The 16518-nt window shown below is 40.7% G+C and overlaps 1 protein-coding gene across 1 annotated transcript in view; it reads right to left on the reverse strand.

Annotated features, from left to right (window-relative positions):
* Nucleotides 1–16518, reverse strand: part of DLG2 (discs large MAGUK scaffold protein 2) — a 1005691-nt gene that overhangs the window by 537422 nt on the left and 451751 nt on the right. The window contains exon 8 of the mRNA XM_085306235.1: nucleotides 7665–7826. Within this exon, the coding sequence (XP_085162361.1) occupies nucleotides 7665–7826 (162 nt within the window). The remainder of the gene's footprint in view (nucleotides 1–7664; nucleotides 7827–16518) is intronic.

The raw sequence follows: 16518 nt of genomic DNA on the forward strand, positions 1-16518 counted from the left end.
AAACAGAATAAAATAAATAAAACTCTGAACGGCTTTTGCTGACTTCCCTACAAGCACAAAGAAACACAGCCGCATTTATGAGTTTCCTTTCTCTCTTTTTAATCCGATTGCATTTTTATATTAAAAAACATAGATCACAGATACAGATCTATGGGATAGGCTTATCGGCTGTTACAGTAACGGATAAGAGAAAAGCAGTACACGATTAAACATGTAACAAGTGTTGTATCTTAATGAGGCGAGCTCCTGCATATTCAGTGGTAATTCACTAACGGATGCAGGCTGCAGTATGGGGCTTTGGCAACAACGGCATATTAAAAGGGAGAGAAAATCACACACACACACACACACACAAACACACACACACACGCAAAAGCTAGGAAACTACCAGGGCAGAGATCAAAAGTATTACTACAAGATCACGGCTACTGGGCTGAGCCACCCTGAGGCTAAAAAAGTGCTTCTTGCATATTAGCTATACTTATGAAACGTAGCCAGGGTAAGCATGGAAAAGGACGTCAGAGCAAATTTTAGATGGCTTGCTAATATATCCCGGCATGCAGTAATATGTCCTCTATATAACCCCAATTAATTTTGCAATTGCACGAGAAAGCTTCAGACGTCTCCTGCTGGCATGCGCTGAAGATGCAGCACAGCCTCCCCCGCGCAGTTCTCCAGGGCTGTGGGAGCCTCTGAAATGCGGTGCTTTTGCACTGGCACCAGAGCACGTGGCGGCRCAGCCTCAGCCATGGCATGCAGCCAAACACAGGAAATTCAGACAAATCTGGCCTCTTCCTCTACATTTCAACCTCAATTCGACTATAGGATACTTGAACGTGTTCAGCACCTCTGGATTTTTTTTTTTCTCATCTTCAACTGACCTCCCCCCCCCCCAAAAAAAAAATATGAATTGCATTTATGCTGGCAAATTAGGCACGGTAAYGCTGAAATGGCAATGCAGTGGCGCAGAGTCTAGATGGATAGCTAGTGCTGTCCCAAGGGCTCAGTACTGGATCCGGTCTTGTTCAACTTATTCATCAGTGATGTGGATGAATGGACAGAGTGCCTCCTCAGCAAGTTTGATGATGATCCCAARCTGGGAGGAGTGGCTGACACACCTGAGGGCTGTGCTGCCCTTCAGAGAGACCTGGACAGGCTGGAGAGCTGGGCAGAGAGGAACTTCCTCAGGTTCACCAAGGGCAAGTGCAGAGTCCTGCACCTAGGGAGAAATAACCCTAGGCACCAGTACAGGCTGGGGGCTGACCTGCTGGAAAGCCCCAGACCTGCTGTCTGGTGGAGAACAAGTTGACCCTGAGCCAGCAATGTGCCCTTGTGGCCAGGAAGGCCAATGTTCTCCTGGGGTGCATTGGGAAGAGTGTTGCCAGCAGGTGGAGGAAGCTGATCCTGCCCCTCCACTCAGCCCTGGGGAGGCCTCATCTCGAGTCCTGTGTCCAGTTCTGGGCTCCCCAGGACAAGACACACATGGAGCTACTGCAGAGAGTGCAGCGTAGGGCTACAAAGATGCTCAGAGGGCTGGAGCACCTGCCCTATGAGGAACGGCTGCGAGAKCTGGGCCTCTTCAGCCTGGGGAAGAGAAGGCTGAGGGGGGATCTTATCAATGTGTACAAGTACCTGAAGGGAGGGTGTCAAGGGGACGGGGACAAACTCTTTTCAGTTGTCCCGTGTGACAGGACAAGAAGCAATGGGCAGAAATTGAAGCACAGGAAGTTCCTCCTGACCGTGAGGGGGAATTTCTTCCCTGTGAGAGTGCCGGAGCCCTGGGCCAGGTTGCCCAGAGAGGTGGTGGAGTCTCCTTCTCTGGAGATATTCAAAACCCGCCTGGATGTGATTCTGTGCAACATGCTCTGCTTGAGCAGGGATGTTGGACTAAATGCTTTCCAGACGTCCCTTCCAACCTCAGCCATTCTATGATTCTGTGAAAGTAGCAGCAATTCACTTTTTTTTGTGTAAATCCTGTTCTCTGGTAGCTAGTGGTTTCTACAATTACACAGGCAGAGGAGTTTCCTGCAATTGCTCACTTAAAACAGCTACGTAGTCCTGTTAAGAGTATTTTCTATTCTTGCTTTGAAGTTCTGTGAAACAACATCTTGAGCTGATCTCCAGAATGCCTGATCTACAACTRCACCTGTAGAGTCTCGGAGTCTGGTCTTTGTGCTGTATCTGTGATGAGTGTGTGACTTTGCCTGTTACAAACAATTGATAGTAAGAAATACCCTGAAAGCTTTTCAATTTGAGAAATGGAATTGTTGCATCTAAAAAAAAGATTTTGATCTTATTTTTCCAAATTTTATTTTGTACGAAGACTTTATTGAAATCAATATTAAATCATAAAATAAATGGCTTTCACTTAATCTACATTTCTGGACTCAAAAAAGCCAACTCGTTAGGATAGTCTGGGAAACTCAGGCTAAGACAATTTGCAGAGGTTAATTAATCCTCCACTATCATCCTCACAGCCTCTTTTCCCCTTCTTTGTTAATTCATCAGAAAAGGACAGCACGCACCGTAGTAAGGTCTGACTTACATTTGGACAAGGAAGGCTTTGGAGATGATGAAGAGATCTGTCTCGTTAAAGATAGCAAAGGGGACACGCCAGATTGAAGGAGACCTCTCAGAAATGACCCTCCTGCGACCAGAAGGATAAAAATAAGACTGATGGGAATGCAAATAGCACTCTGCACGCTCACTAGAGGGAAGGAGTTGGGAAGGGGAGCCATCTGGCTTGGAGCAGAAAAAACAGTCAAGTKACATCATCTTTTCCTCACTGGATACAGAGAATCTCTAATAACACGGCAGGGCCTTTTGCCACCATCACGGAAAATGAGTAAAGGGAATCAGTGTGCCCTTATGACAGGAGAAGCAAATCTCTTTCTTTCGAAAAGTCATTTGCACAGATGTCAATTCATGTACAATCTTAATTTTGGACACCTCTAGGTAGATGAAATGCCCATTCCCCCCCCCCCAATTTTTTTTTCCCCCTTTCTCCACTAAAAAGCAGCTTAATCAGTCCAAATTTCTATAACATGTCAGGAATCCTGCTGACCTATGAGGCAGCACCATCTCGCAGCAAGAGAAGGAGGAATTTCCACAGTGGCTCCTTCCCTTCTACAAAGCGGGATCATTAAAGAGGAGGTAATTGAAGAGATGTTCAAACTTCCCTATTTAAAAAAAGGAAAAAAAAAGAAAAAAAAAGAAGAAAAGCTCCCCTTATTTAAAAATATCTTAGGCCAAGATTATAATGGTAATAACTTGGCTACTCTTTTTTGCACAAACACCACTGATGCCTGTATCCTGCAGGAAACAAGGATAAGGACCAGGGATACTCTGACATTTAAAATATGCAAGCAACCGAGGAAATATAAGATCACATTTTTTCCCCCTTATAAGTTTATCTTAAGAGAGTCAAATATACTTAAAACACCAAAAAATCCAACCTCACAATACTACTAATAAGGTTCATCTAGAAGCCAGAGCTCGTTCTCATTTGATGAACTCTGATTAGCTCTGTTCCTCGGAGGAAGGAGCACAGGGGAAGACTTCATTTAGAGGCAGTTCTCGCATGTCTGAAATCCAGGTACGGCTGTGTTGTATTCAGAAAAATTCCCAGCACGTCAAGGACTCAGAAGGTACCTGATTTCTAACGAGTCATTTCTACTGAATTGGCACCTTCCAGCCCACACATTGAAAACCTCAGTGATATGTTGCCGAATCAAAGGATTCTCGGCTAACTACCCCATCTAGTGTCAAATGGAGGAAAGTGCACGAAAACCATTTTCAACTATATTCTCAGCATACTTTTTTCCTTTAAAGGACTAATAAAACACTTCCCCCCCCCTTCGCAAGTTGCAAATAACATTTTAAATCATAATATGTCAACTAACTCTTTTTCCAAGCGGCTCTAAAATTTGTAATTTTCCATATGCTACCATACTGCCATATGACCAAAACCTTCCTTTAAAATGCTTGTGTTTGACATTCAAACTTGCTGAAGAGTCGTAAATCTTATCTTCTACACACTGTTAAGTAGATCAACCTTTAACAGAAGCTTGCAGCTTTTTAAAATTTAAGTATTTACTAGCACAAAGCTGAACGCATGGGAAGTGCTACAAGATAATAGCAAAGCAAAGTTTATGCTAAAAGTCTGAAGTTACAGAAGTCAAAATCAGAGTCAAGAGAGGCTCTAATTTCAGCAAAACAATTCTGCTTGTTATTTTCCTCCAGAATGAAGTAATTCAGCTTGTGCACACTAGACTATAGAGATTAGAAAGATAACAAGGTATGTCTACCACCAATATCAGAAATCAGATTCATATTCCTAAGAAGTGTCATAATCTGAAACTGAGTGTCTCAAATGGATTTTTCAGAAGAACTGAAGGCCATATTTCTGATCATTCAGCATAAACGACTGGTGTGAGATATTTAAAGAAAATTCACTCTATATATTCAAAAAAATCTCCTATTTTTTAAGTGCCCAATAGCCAGTAGCTCCACAGGGATATTTCTGCACTACATCAAATCCCATAATCTGGAATATGAGAACACAGTGAGGCAAGTCCATACTCAAGCTGTCAGACTGGCTTGCGGATGCTTACTGAGATGTTCACTGGAAATCTGGAGCACAAGAAGGCAACCTACCTGCACAGACAGGGTATAACACTTTTGGTTTCCAATGATGGCTGTGTGTACTGGCCAGTTACAGGTGATCGAACTAGCCACACCGGTAGGCAGCTTTCTAATTGCATTGCCTTTGCAGATTTCTTCCCAAAAGAACACAAATGCATGCAAACAAGCAACTATTTCCTCTGCCAAACTTAAGGCACTTGGGAAAAATGAGGAGATTGAGACCAATATGTGGCCTGACTTTGGGACAACAGTTTGGTTCCAAAGCATTTTTTCTGATTATCTTCACAGTCTACATTTTTCTTTTATGATACTCTTTCCAAAGAAAACAGAGTGAATCATTCCATCAACAGGGCTCTTTGAAGCCAATAAGCATAAATGACTGTCTCAAAAACGCTTCTGGAGAYGCACTCTAATGCTGCAGATCCCGCTGTGAAATTCAGGCAATGAAATGCAAATTCAGCCAGTGACTTGAACCCTGCTCAGCCAGCGATCCATCATGCTACTTGTGCAGCACATGCCAGCAGCATTGCTTGTCACATAGAGGCAGTCCTCCTGACACAGGAGGTGATATGATCACTCCTCTTGGTAGAAGCTAACTTGCAACTTCATTTTACGCACATTTTCCCTCTGCACCAAATATTCTGACCTGTGTTCAGAAAACTGAGGCAGAATAAGTCAACCTTTTCAGTGAGAACAGCTCTTGGTGGAGTTTCCTGACAGCTTAATCCCACTGCAAATGTCAATGTCTTCTCACTCCTGAGACTAGAGCTGACAGGCTGTATTTGGACCCCCAGCATTTGTTACGTACCCTCAGAGCAGGATTTCAATAGTTCCACCTTTCATGTGAGACGACAAAATATTTAAATGGCAAGCACACTCATCCAGCAAAATCTTTAAAAAGGAGTATTTTGCATTTCCCTAGGAGGCACACTATGGATTGAGAGACAGCATGCTTCACAGTTAGCTTTTATTTGGTGCAGCCACGAGCCATGATTTTTACATGGTTCTGCTGAGAAGAAACCAGAATACCAAACAAATCAGAACATAGGAGGGAAATTCTAGAGTTCAAGAATACAACCTATTCTGATTGAGTTTTGGGGAGTCTGGAATGGCATTTCTCAAATATGCAGAACTCACGGTAGTAAAAAGCTTCTGCATAGGGATTTCAGTGAGACATCAGAAAAAAAGTGAATCAAAAGCAAGTATTTCAGAACAGGCACAGATGGGCTCTGGAGCTAACTCTGTAATGAAGGGTAAAAGGCAGGTGAAAGACTGCAAAGGAAAAAAGCAGGAATATCAATGCTATCTGAAGAAATAAATTTTGATTAACTGGCAGCCATGAGATTCTAGAGCCTCTGAATCTGAAGTAAAGGGAGAGGTTCAACAACAGAGATAGAAATCTTTGGCCTCAGAAGAGAACTTGTAGGAGAAACTCTTTCTCAAGTGGAAATATTACGTATCTTCTCTCCTCTTTGCACTTTAGAAAATTGCAGGTACTTTCTCCTATCACAGTAGAAAATTGGACTGGGAGCCATTTAAAGCAACTACAGGTATCCTTGTTCCTCATCTCACTTCACAACAATAAGCTTTTTGCCATTGACGCTATGTTATCAACGTGGATCATGCAGCCTTACTGGGAAGTCTCCATCTGTGAAGCAAAATATCATCTGTTTTTGACTTTAATGAAAAAAAAAATGCACCACTCTAATCGTGATACTCAAAGGAGCCCTAGCAGTAGCAGGAATATTCTGCTTCCAGCCAAGAAAATGTTTTGCCTGTGGTTTTCCCCTCAGGTTACACTGAGGCCCCATGGAAGAAATCCCTTCCAAATATCTAAGCTGATCTAGTTGAGCGTAAGAAGATACATCACTGTTTGTTGCTGGTGGCTTCTGCACTAGGTAGGTGACCTGGAAAACTGCCAACATTTTAAAAGACAAACTGCATACAAACCATGCAAACTAACAACAAGACCAGAGGACAAAGATTAATTCATGTGGCTAATCCACGAAGGCTCAATGAGCACCAGCTGCATCCACATCAATCTTTAATAATAAACATTTCCTTTCACTTGTTACTACACTGTCATCACTGCACTAGGCAAGCAAAGAACATTTCACAACCTTTAAGCACCCAAAGGAGCAAAGCACATCTGCCTTGTGTGCTGCTTAGATAACTGCCTGAACAAATCTATTATCTAGTACATCATCACCTCTACTAATGTTATTCTCCTTTTTTTACTCTTCCCAGGGCTAGCAGAAAATAACAATAGGAAAACCATCATGCTGTTCACTCCATCCATGTCTCTTTCACTGGAAAAGTTTTAGAAACATCTTCAAATTATTGCAGTCTTGGTAAAGAGCAAATGCAATTTTAAGAAACTGGAGATAAACATTTTTTGCACAGCCAATTATACCAGAGGGCTCCAGAACACACATGTACACACAAACCTTCTATATTTTTAAATATTTGCCTTAGTTGACACAGTGATGTGTCTACATCACTGTAAATCACAACAAAAATCATTAAAAAACAGCAAATGCTTGAGTAGTAAAGATTTGAATATGGCAAAAGAGTTCCCTGTTCATAATACATCTTAGGACTTTGCTGTAGCTCTTTGAAGGATGCTAAAGACAGGATTCCATCAGAGGTTACAATTGCAATACCTTTTTTCAATTTGTGAGCAAAGAGAGTCAAGAAGAGAAGAATTATGCCATTCAAAAATCATGAGCATATTGAGGGCCAGAACCTGTGTTACTCCTTCCAAAATGCACAGGAAAAGGACACATTTTCCAGGAATAGCTTTTGCCCAAGCTGCCACATCTCAATACAAAGCCATGCCAGCTAAACTATCACCTATTACACTACAGCAAGCCTTAAAAACCCCACATAGAACAATCAAATTGCACAGATACCTTTCAAAAAAAAAAAGCTTGTTTGTTCAAACAACAAGTTTTCYGAGAGCTTCATATTACACAATTTCTCCATTTGAGGACCAAAGCCACAGTGAATATCAATCCTACCTTCAAAGGAGAAATGTGCGACTGTAGGACATATCCATGGACATTCTCTATTTGAGACAAGTTCTTCTCAGACACATGAACAAGCTCAGGGCCTCTCACTTCATGGGTTAATCGAGGCAAAGTATGATCATGTGGAGCATCCTCATCTTGATAGCGGTATTTCTAGGGAAAAAAGATAACAAGAGCAATTTAACTTTGGGAAAACAAGGTACATGTATGAACATAAATATGGGATATCAGGTAAGACATCAGAAAATGCYTATAAGACATTAAACAGTATAATCCTAGAATTTCCTAGTGTGTGCTAGAAAGAACATCTCATTCTGTTTTTAACATTTCATCAAAGAGAGAAAGCATTAACATTATATCATATGGATAAATWAAACATTTATCTCCAGCTAGATATCTCAGATGACATACTGGTAAGGCTTAATACTGAAAAAAAGACATGTTGGTCTGTWGAGCTGTAGTGTCAGCTCGTATTTCTCATACTCACATCCTCTGCACTTTTATAACCTTTCTCCCCTAAATGTTTGAGTCATTTTCCATTCAGCACAGTGTTGTCTGAGGTTCAAGTATGAAAGTACGCACATGCAAACTGCCATAGTGCTACTGCCAAATAGATACTTACTGTCCAGTAACAAGTTTTCCCCTTACCCKGCTGCAATTCTTCTAGATTAAAAATTAGCCGATAAGCTACTATAATTCCCCACTCCACACAGAAGTAATGTAAGAAACGGAGGAGGGAAACAACTTGTCCAAAATCCGAAAAGCACTTCATAACAACAAGGAATAACCCTAAAAATAGAAATTAAAAGACCAGGGGAAACCAGACCTGTCCTTTAATCAGAAGATCTGCATTCTTTTACAGAAGTCTATTTATTTGTTTGTTTATTYATTAATTTATTGAAGTTGTCTGATCAAGGGGAGGGCAGAGTCCTACAGAAGCGCTCTTCTCTAGTGTGCAGGAACATTGGGTTAAATCAAGGGTTAAAGAACCTTTTGAAGACAAGGCATTRCATACAAGCTCACGTACACACTGCTCTTTTGAAGGAGAGGACTACATGTGAGAGATGCAAATTCACATTATTTAACAGAAGGGAGGAGGATGTTCTGACATTATAGCCGCRAGCATTGCATAAGGAGCAGAACAGAATATAAATTAGAAAGGGGATTCATAAATCTCTGGCACAAAGAGAGGGGCACATAGTAATACTGTAAATGTTTTCAGCTGAAAGCTATATGCTAAAATATTAATGAGCAAAATCAAATATTAAAGAAGAAAGTGCAGATGTGGGAATCTTTTACAGTACYGGACAGGCAAATAAGAAAACTAGAAAGTCTTAAAGTTCAGAAATGTTCACAAGAACATTATAAAGAATATTTCTCTACTGCTCTTGCATTTAATTTTAAATACCAACCTTAGCTGTGTTATTCCATTTATTCATCCTTCTAAAGGAAATTGTCCCAGTTTACTCCTACCTTGACTTTGATATATGAGGTTGGTTCAGTTTTTGTCAGTTATCTTCAGAATACACATATGACATGATTTATTCTCTTTTTCTGTTACGGGATATGCCTGCAACCCTTCACATATTCGCTTTCCAGATAACATAATTAATGAATCTATAAAATGACTGGCACCAGACAAGTATTATTTGGGTAAGAAGCCATCCATCTAATAGACAGCATTCCAACCAATGTCACATTGGCTCACAAATCGCTTAAGCCTCAAGCACTCAATTATTTTTTGAATCTAGTGAGTACTCTTTCAAAAAAGATGACTACTGATAGACATCCTATCTAAAGTGAGCAATTTACTACGACATGGTTTTGAGAAATAGCACCAGAATAACAGTCGTTCAATCTCACTGCAAAATGGTAAAGATGAAAATGTGCAGCGACAACCATCCAAAGAGATGAGACATCAGTGCCAGAAGCCATAATGAGCTTTGGGCTGATCATGTAGGCAGCTTTACGGAGCAAGAAGTAGCACAGGGTGGCATTAAAGACAGAACATCTCTTTACGTCCACTGGTAAGTCAAAGGACCCCCATCACAGCACTGCAGTGTAGCCTTTGCACAAATGAGAGCCAAGGATCAGAGTAAATTAGCTTACCCTGAGCCCTCTGATACTGAAAAGCCCAAAACTTCTGTGCTTCGCCACTGTAGACTTTCCCATGGAAGCCTATGTTTTGTAATTAAAAYAGATAACCTGATAACTACACGTTTCCATTAAAAAATTAGATAATATCCATGAATGAGAGAGTTTGCAGAGCAGTTTTCTCTTGTTGCATTTCCCTTTACCTCCCTCCCATTCCCAGCCCAGCCTTCTCACTCTTCACGTACAAGTCTAGAACATTTCTGGGTCAGTCCTATTTTGTGCCTGCCTCATGCCTCATGTGTTCTTASCACTAAATTCATTGATTTTCTTACATCTCTCCTCCCACAGCTTCTTCTGACTGAAATGCTTTCAGCTGTTCACTCTAAGCCAAAGCAGCTTGACACAGCAAAAAGCCAAGGATAAGGAAAGTTTTGGAGAACGGAAAGAAGAAAATGCCTAAGCAGAACTGAGACTCCTCCAAGAATGCCTCGTTCATCTTGTCACTCTGTCCTGATGGGCCCTGCAAATACCCTTGAAATTACCCAGTTCCCTAGAAACCAGCATTTTATCTAAGGGTTAATTCAGCTTTCTGGAAGTAAAAGCATGATTGCACGGAAATGCTCCTCTTCATTTGACAAAAGAACAGGTGGATGTCTTATGATAATTAAATTACAAATCAGTGCCTGCTGCTGACAGGGTATTGTACGCTGCCAGCTAGCATCAGATATTTAAAATCCTCTGTAATTACCTATAATGGGGGAGTGGAGTGTGCTGCTGTGAATTTTTAATACGAACGTGCCTTTTTATAACAGTTCATTCCCTTTACAGTGTGAGATTATTACAGCACCACTGCTCCTCACAACATACTGTCTGATGGAGCACTTTTAAGGCTGTGATTGCCAAAGAGTTGTCAGCTAAACAGGACTGAAGATACGAATCCAGCAGAGGGTAATGGTCAAAAGTCTTAAATATGAACAAAGCCAGCTCTCATGCAAAAAAAATAATAAAATAAAAATAAATAAAAAAGAATAGTAAGACATCTTCTCAGTTACAAGTTACAATAGCCGAGCAACAGCATCTGCATGGAAATACCGCAGTTCTTACAACCTACCTTTGACAGATTCTCAGTGAATGGAGATGGTTGGGAATTTGTAATTCTTTTTTTTTGGACCAGAAAGAACTGTCTTTTGCAAAAGTCCTCAGTATTTTTTGCAGTTATCATCATTTTGCTATGTATAGCAAAATTTTGTTTTAGATCAGCTCAAACCAATCTGTGTTCTAAGCTGCTGAACGTAGCCCTACTGAGGTTGTCCTTCAAGGGCATATGTCCCTGTTCTTTTCTACATTGTGCTTTCATTGGACCACACTTCAAAATATCACATGCTTGCTTGATATCACACGTTACTTTTKCTTGCAAGGGGAAGCTGGCAAAAGGAGGGAGCAGAGGAGTCATATGACTCTACAATATCCTGTGAAATGTCAGTAGGCAATGAATCCTCATCCAGAGAGGATCTCGAATGAGTCCAAGAAGAAAGCATCTTGATATGTACAGGAGACACAGAATAACGAGTCAAGCCAAAAATGTGATTTTTCTTTTCAGTCAGCCTGAAGCTACATTATAGATACAGCTGATAGAGTAGGGAAAGAAGGTGTCACAGCATACTAAGAGATGTATGCTCACACCCGTGAAGAGATCCTGCCCCCCAAACCCGTAGTACTCTCTTTGGTCCGCATAATATAACATTAGCTATGGTACTCATTTTAACTCTTAGGTATCATCATTTCAAGTCTTGAATGCTGTTCCAGTAATACAGTCCTTGGAAGGGGCCAGACTTCTGCATCTTTGAAGCTGCAGGTCTTCATATAACCTACACAACTTAGAGACCACGGGGAAAGGAATTTCTGCATAATCTATCCTGCACAAGACAACAGCTCCTGACGGACCCTGTCTTCACACTGCAGTCTGGGGCTGGGGGACAGATATGATTGGTCCCAGAGTTACCTGCTTCTCACTCCTTTGCTCACTTGCCTTTTCCCTCAACCCTGGACTGGGTTGTACCTGMCACTCAGAGTAGTCCCACTGCTCTGTAGCCTCGAACAAACCAAGGGTCAGTCCGCTTCTGCATGATAATAGGTCCAGAATTGAATACATGGTTATGGCTACAGGCAAAGCTAAAAACATTGATGTAGGAGTTAGTCCCTTTACACAAAAGCTTAATCTGTGAAGTCCCATTACAATTTAAAAAATGTTAGCACCACATTGTCTCACTTTCGTGTATTCAGTGGTCTCCAATATGTTGAATTTTACTGGCATTGCTCTCAAAGGCAGCACATTTCAATGTCATACAGATGAGTATCTTGAGAAAACAAACTTTACAATTTGCACACACAAGTCCTTGGGCAGTCATCCAATCATGAGTAGAAATAATGTTACTCATCCAACTGATTGCAAATGAGCAACACAGCTTGAATTCTGAATATTTGCAATCAATCTATAGAGTCAAAAGAGAAAAAAAAATACTCTTCTCATTATATAAAATGGAAGAAATCACAATCTGCTTGCCAAGTCTGTGGAAGCAGATTAAGAAGCTTAAATCATTCAATAATTATACTTATTGTGAATGACTTGCTCTTTCGCTTATCAAGTAGTTTTCTAACAAGCTTGTCACTGTAACACAGCAATACCTTTCATCTAAGAAGCCCGAAGAGCTTTACAAGTGGCAGTCAAGTCTTTTCCTGTCGAAAAAAAAGTATATGTGCATCATTTAAAGGTGGATAAAATTAGGCACAGACATACAACAATGCTCAAGGTCACAAATAAAATCAATTAATTAAGCCRTAATACAACTCAGGAGATTTTTCTAGTCTGGTCTTCTAAGTTCAAGACTTAATGCAACTACAGTGATGATTTTTTTAAAAAATRCAGTTATATGTTGCTCTACTGCCATTGTAATCTTTTTTTTTCTTTTTTTCTTGCAGAGATCCCAAGAGACAATAAACTTTCTAAACTGAGGGTTTAGGCTTTTATCTATGTCAGTGTAAWAGCTAGCAGTACTTCATTTAATTTCTATGGTGTATCTCTAAGAAAGAAATAGTGATTTTGTAGAGGACATGAGGTTAAGGTAAGGTAAGAACTAAATTATTTTACAGAAGGGATGCTAACAGCACTGAATAGTGGGAATTTGCAAGATTTTTCCATTCAGTACAACAAGAAGTTTATTTTTTATTTAGGAGGGGAAAAACAAACAAACAAACCCCCCAAATATATGATTTCTTCCCTCAATTCATTAAAATAAGCAGGTATTTGCCTAATGCAGGCATTATATGTGCAATAACTATGCAGTGGAATAAATACRTTTAACAGTATGCTCCTCATTTGATTCTTGAAACTGAATTATTTTGTCATTATGAAGAAGAAAGGCTGGATATTAGCCAAAGTGCTCGTTTCTTACATTAGACGGACGTTGTTGCACCTTTAGCACACAAGATGGCACAATAACCATCGAATTAAAGCCTACTCTCGCATCCAACTACGAAGTGTTGCAGGTAAAAGTAAGCTATGAAATGTCATAAAACTTCAGATGATTTTTATTTTGAACTGGCCTAGTACAACATTAAAAAGAGGCTGTATAAGTCCACTTAAACAGGTTACGACAGGACACAAAGCTGGCAGCTAAAGAAAATGTAACAATTCATATAAGCATCAAATACCACAAATGAGTAGGAACCTATTGATTTTTCCAAAGTTTAGCATGAACAAAACCGCTCTGTATTGACAAGCCCAAGACTAGCCCAGAGAGCTGCATTCCTCGAGGAATTCTAAGTCCTAATTAAAACCGCCTGCATGCAAATGTGTACCAGGAAACATTCAGCTCCATATGCTACATCACATTTTGGACCTGTTAACAGCATCGGTTTAGCCCTCTGGAGGTTGCTACTTGCTATCCAACAATTTAAAATAGATTTTTTTAAGTTGAAGCACCAGTATAAAAAAAGACACTCTGAGAGGGCGGCTTTGCTAGTATTAAATGGTGAATGTGGCTGMAGACTATAAAAACCCATAACTGCTCAAAAGATTAGTCCAGCTAATACTGTTTACCTAGGTGGAGCAAAGAACAGACGCAGGAGAAACCATACAATTTATCAGAATCAGGCTGGAGTTCTCTTCCCTCCTTTCTTCCTGCAATAGYTTTGCCTGCATATCCCTTTCCACAGTTTTCAACTCTTCCCCTCAAAATATTTTTTGACGATACTTCCATGTTCCCACAATCACTAGAGCGATATTCACACCTCACTATATCCTTGTTTCATGCTCCTTTTCCCTATAGCCTCCCTTGCAGCCTTCTATATCCTGTGTCTCCCATTCTTTCATCCGTCTCTCTCTTCTGCTGCAATACGCCAGCTTCCACACACTATGCCCCACAAATTCTCCCCATAGCATCACCCGAAATGCCAGTTCTGGCCCAGGGTGACTGTATAAGTTACTACTGAGCATTTGGAGAGATGAAGCTGGCAAAATGCTAGCAGTCACCATGCCTTAGTTTCCCTCCCAATGGGCCTGAAGTGTGAAGCGAGCATCCCAGTTTTATAGCAGAAGACCATAAAGTAATTGTGCAATGTAATAAATAAATAATATATGACAGTTGCTCCAAACCAATGATCACAGAATCGCAGAATGGGTAAGATTGGAAGGGACCTCTGGAGATCATCTAGTCCAACCTCCTTGCTCAAGCAGGGTCATCTAGAGCATGTTAGACRGGGTTGCATCCAGGCAGGTTTTGAATATCTCTAGAGAAGGAGATACTGAGAAACAAGTAAAACCAGAAAACTTGCCCATTTGTTCTCCATACCAAAATTACAGATTTTAATTTAGCCCAACWTTGTCCAGCATATGAGCTTCTAATTTGAAACCAAACCCTCTCCCCAGGCATCACTGGTGGATTCTCTGCTTAGTTGAATTTATGCAAAACTTAAGAGGATGGTTCTTCCCAGTGCCTACTGCTAGTGACCTTCTCACAATTACCCAACTACAGCAAAGATAATTTTACTTACTTTTGTATGTATGTATTTATTTATGTATGTATGTATGTATGTATTTTGTATGTATGTATTTATTTAAAGCGATTAGCTATAGCTATGTGTTTTAATTATATTATTTCCCAACTCTCTTTTGAATATTTTTCAACAGATTATATATCTCAGTTACTCTGGAGGGATTATACCCAAACTCCATTTCTTAGCTCTCACTGGCCTTGAGTAGATTTAGTTGTGGTGGGCCTTTTGGCCACTGACCAATTTCACAGTGCTAATTCGGGACACTGTCTGGCTGTATTAGATCCTGTTGATGGTCTCTATTGAGATACCTCAAACTGAATGGGAGTTGTGAGACTATGCTAACCACACTTCTCCAAAGGCTCCCACTGAAGGGGTCTCTAGGGAGGCCTCTCCTGCGATGCCCAGGAGTTCACCTCATGTCCATGTTCCCATGCCCATGTAGCTAATATACTCTCTAGGCAGAGCAATTTTTCTTGATAGTGGTGACAGCATAGGTAGTTTTCCACCTGCTGCATCCATCTCCCCTGTGCCACCCTTTTTTCCATCCTGCTCCATTACTTTGCTCATGGTGAGGCTGTAAGTTAGACTTGATCACTCATTGATCAAGACAAGTTTGTTTGAACCTGAATTATTTGCTCTTGRAGGTCACAGTCCCCAAAACAGCAGACGAGGCAACACCACAGCAGGAATGAGCAGCCAAGGGAGAGCAGACWCATGTCCCGAGCCAGCATTGCTACTACGGAAAAGACATGTGAAAATAACGTCCCCAAATCCTCTTCCATTCTCCTTTGAACACATACATAAGGGAGCTTTACATGCCAACAAGATAAGCCAAGGGATGTAAACTATGTATTGGCAAGTCCAAGGAACACTGACTTGACATTTCCCAAGGAGAGAGCAAGAATACAAAGATCATTACACCAAAGTTGGAAGCAAATGGGGTGAAGGCCAAAGCTCGGGAGGTAGAAATAGAAAACAGTAGGCAGAGGCTTGGGTAACTAGGGTAGATTAGTCTAAAACCCTTAAAATATTCTGTTTTCCAAAAGTTGGAACTGAAACCAGGATTCCAGTGTCGGTATTACTGTGGTGTGTTCAAAAATACCTGTGAAACCCATAGGGAAAGCATTTGACTCATGCACCTCCAGGGTTTCTTTGCATACTAATAGGTGCTTCCAGCAAGTACTAGTCAAGTAACAGAGGTCTGCAGCTCTGAAGATGCTGACCCTGCCCTATGATAAGTTGCATACACTTTCCAGTCAAGGCTGTGGAGAAACATTTTAAAATTTGACTACTCCTCTGCTCACATATTCCTACCTCCCAAACTTCTTAAGTGTAGATGTTCCAGCTTCCYAGTCACTGATTTTTACAGAGTCCTGTGCCTATACGGATAATCTGGGAGGAAAACTAAGACTCTATTTTTGTTAAATTAAGACTCAATTAATATGTTAAAAGAAAGATAAATATGCAGAGTTAAGTACTCAGTGGTCAAAAAAAGTATTATTTCCTCATGAACTCTATCACAGAATTACAAAATAGTTGAGGTTGGCAGAGACCTCTGTAGATCATCTGGTCCAACTACCTTGCTCAAGCAGGTTCTCCTAGAGCAGGTTGTCCATGACCATGTGCAGTCAAGTTTTGAATATCTCCAAGGATGGAGAGTCCACAAGCTCTCTGGGCAACCTATTCTAAAGTTCAA

The sequence above is a fragment of the Rhea americana genome, unplaced genomic scaffold, assembly GCF_003343005.1.
Source record: "Rhea americana isolate MKP2758 unplaced genomic scaffold, rheAme1 scaffold_235, whole genome shotgun sequence".
Classification (NCBI taxonomy): Eukaryota; Metazoa; Chordata; class Aves; order Rheiformes; family Rheidae; genus Rhea; species Rhea americana.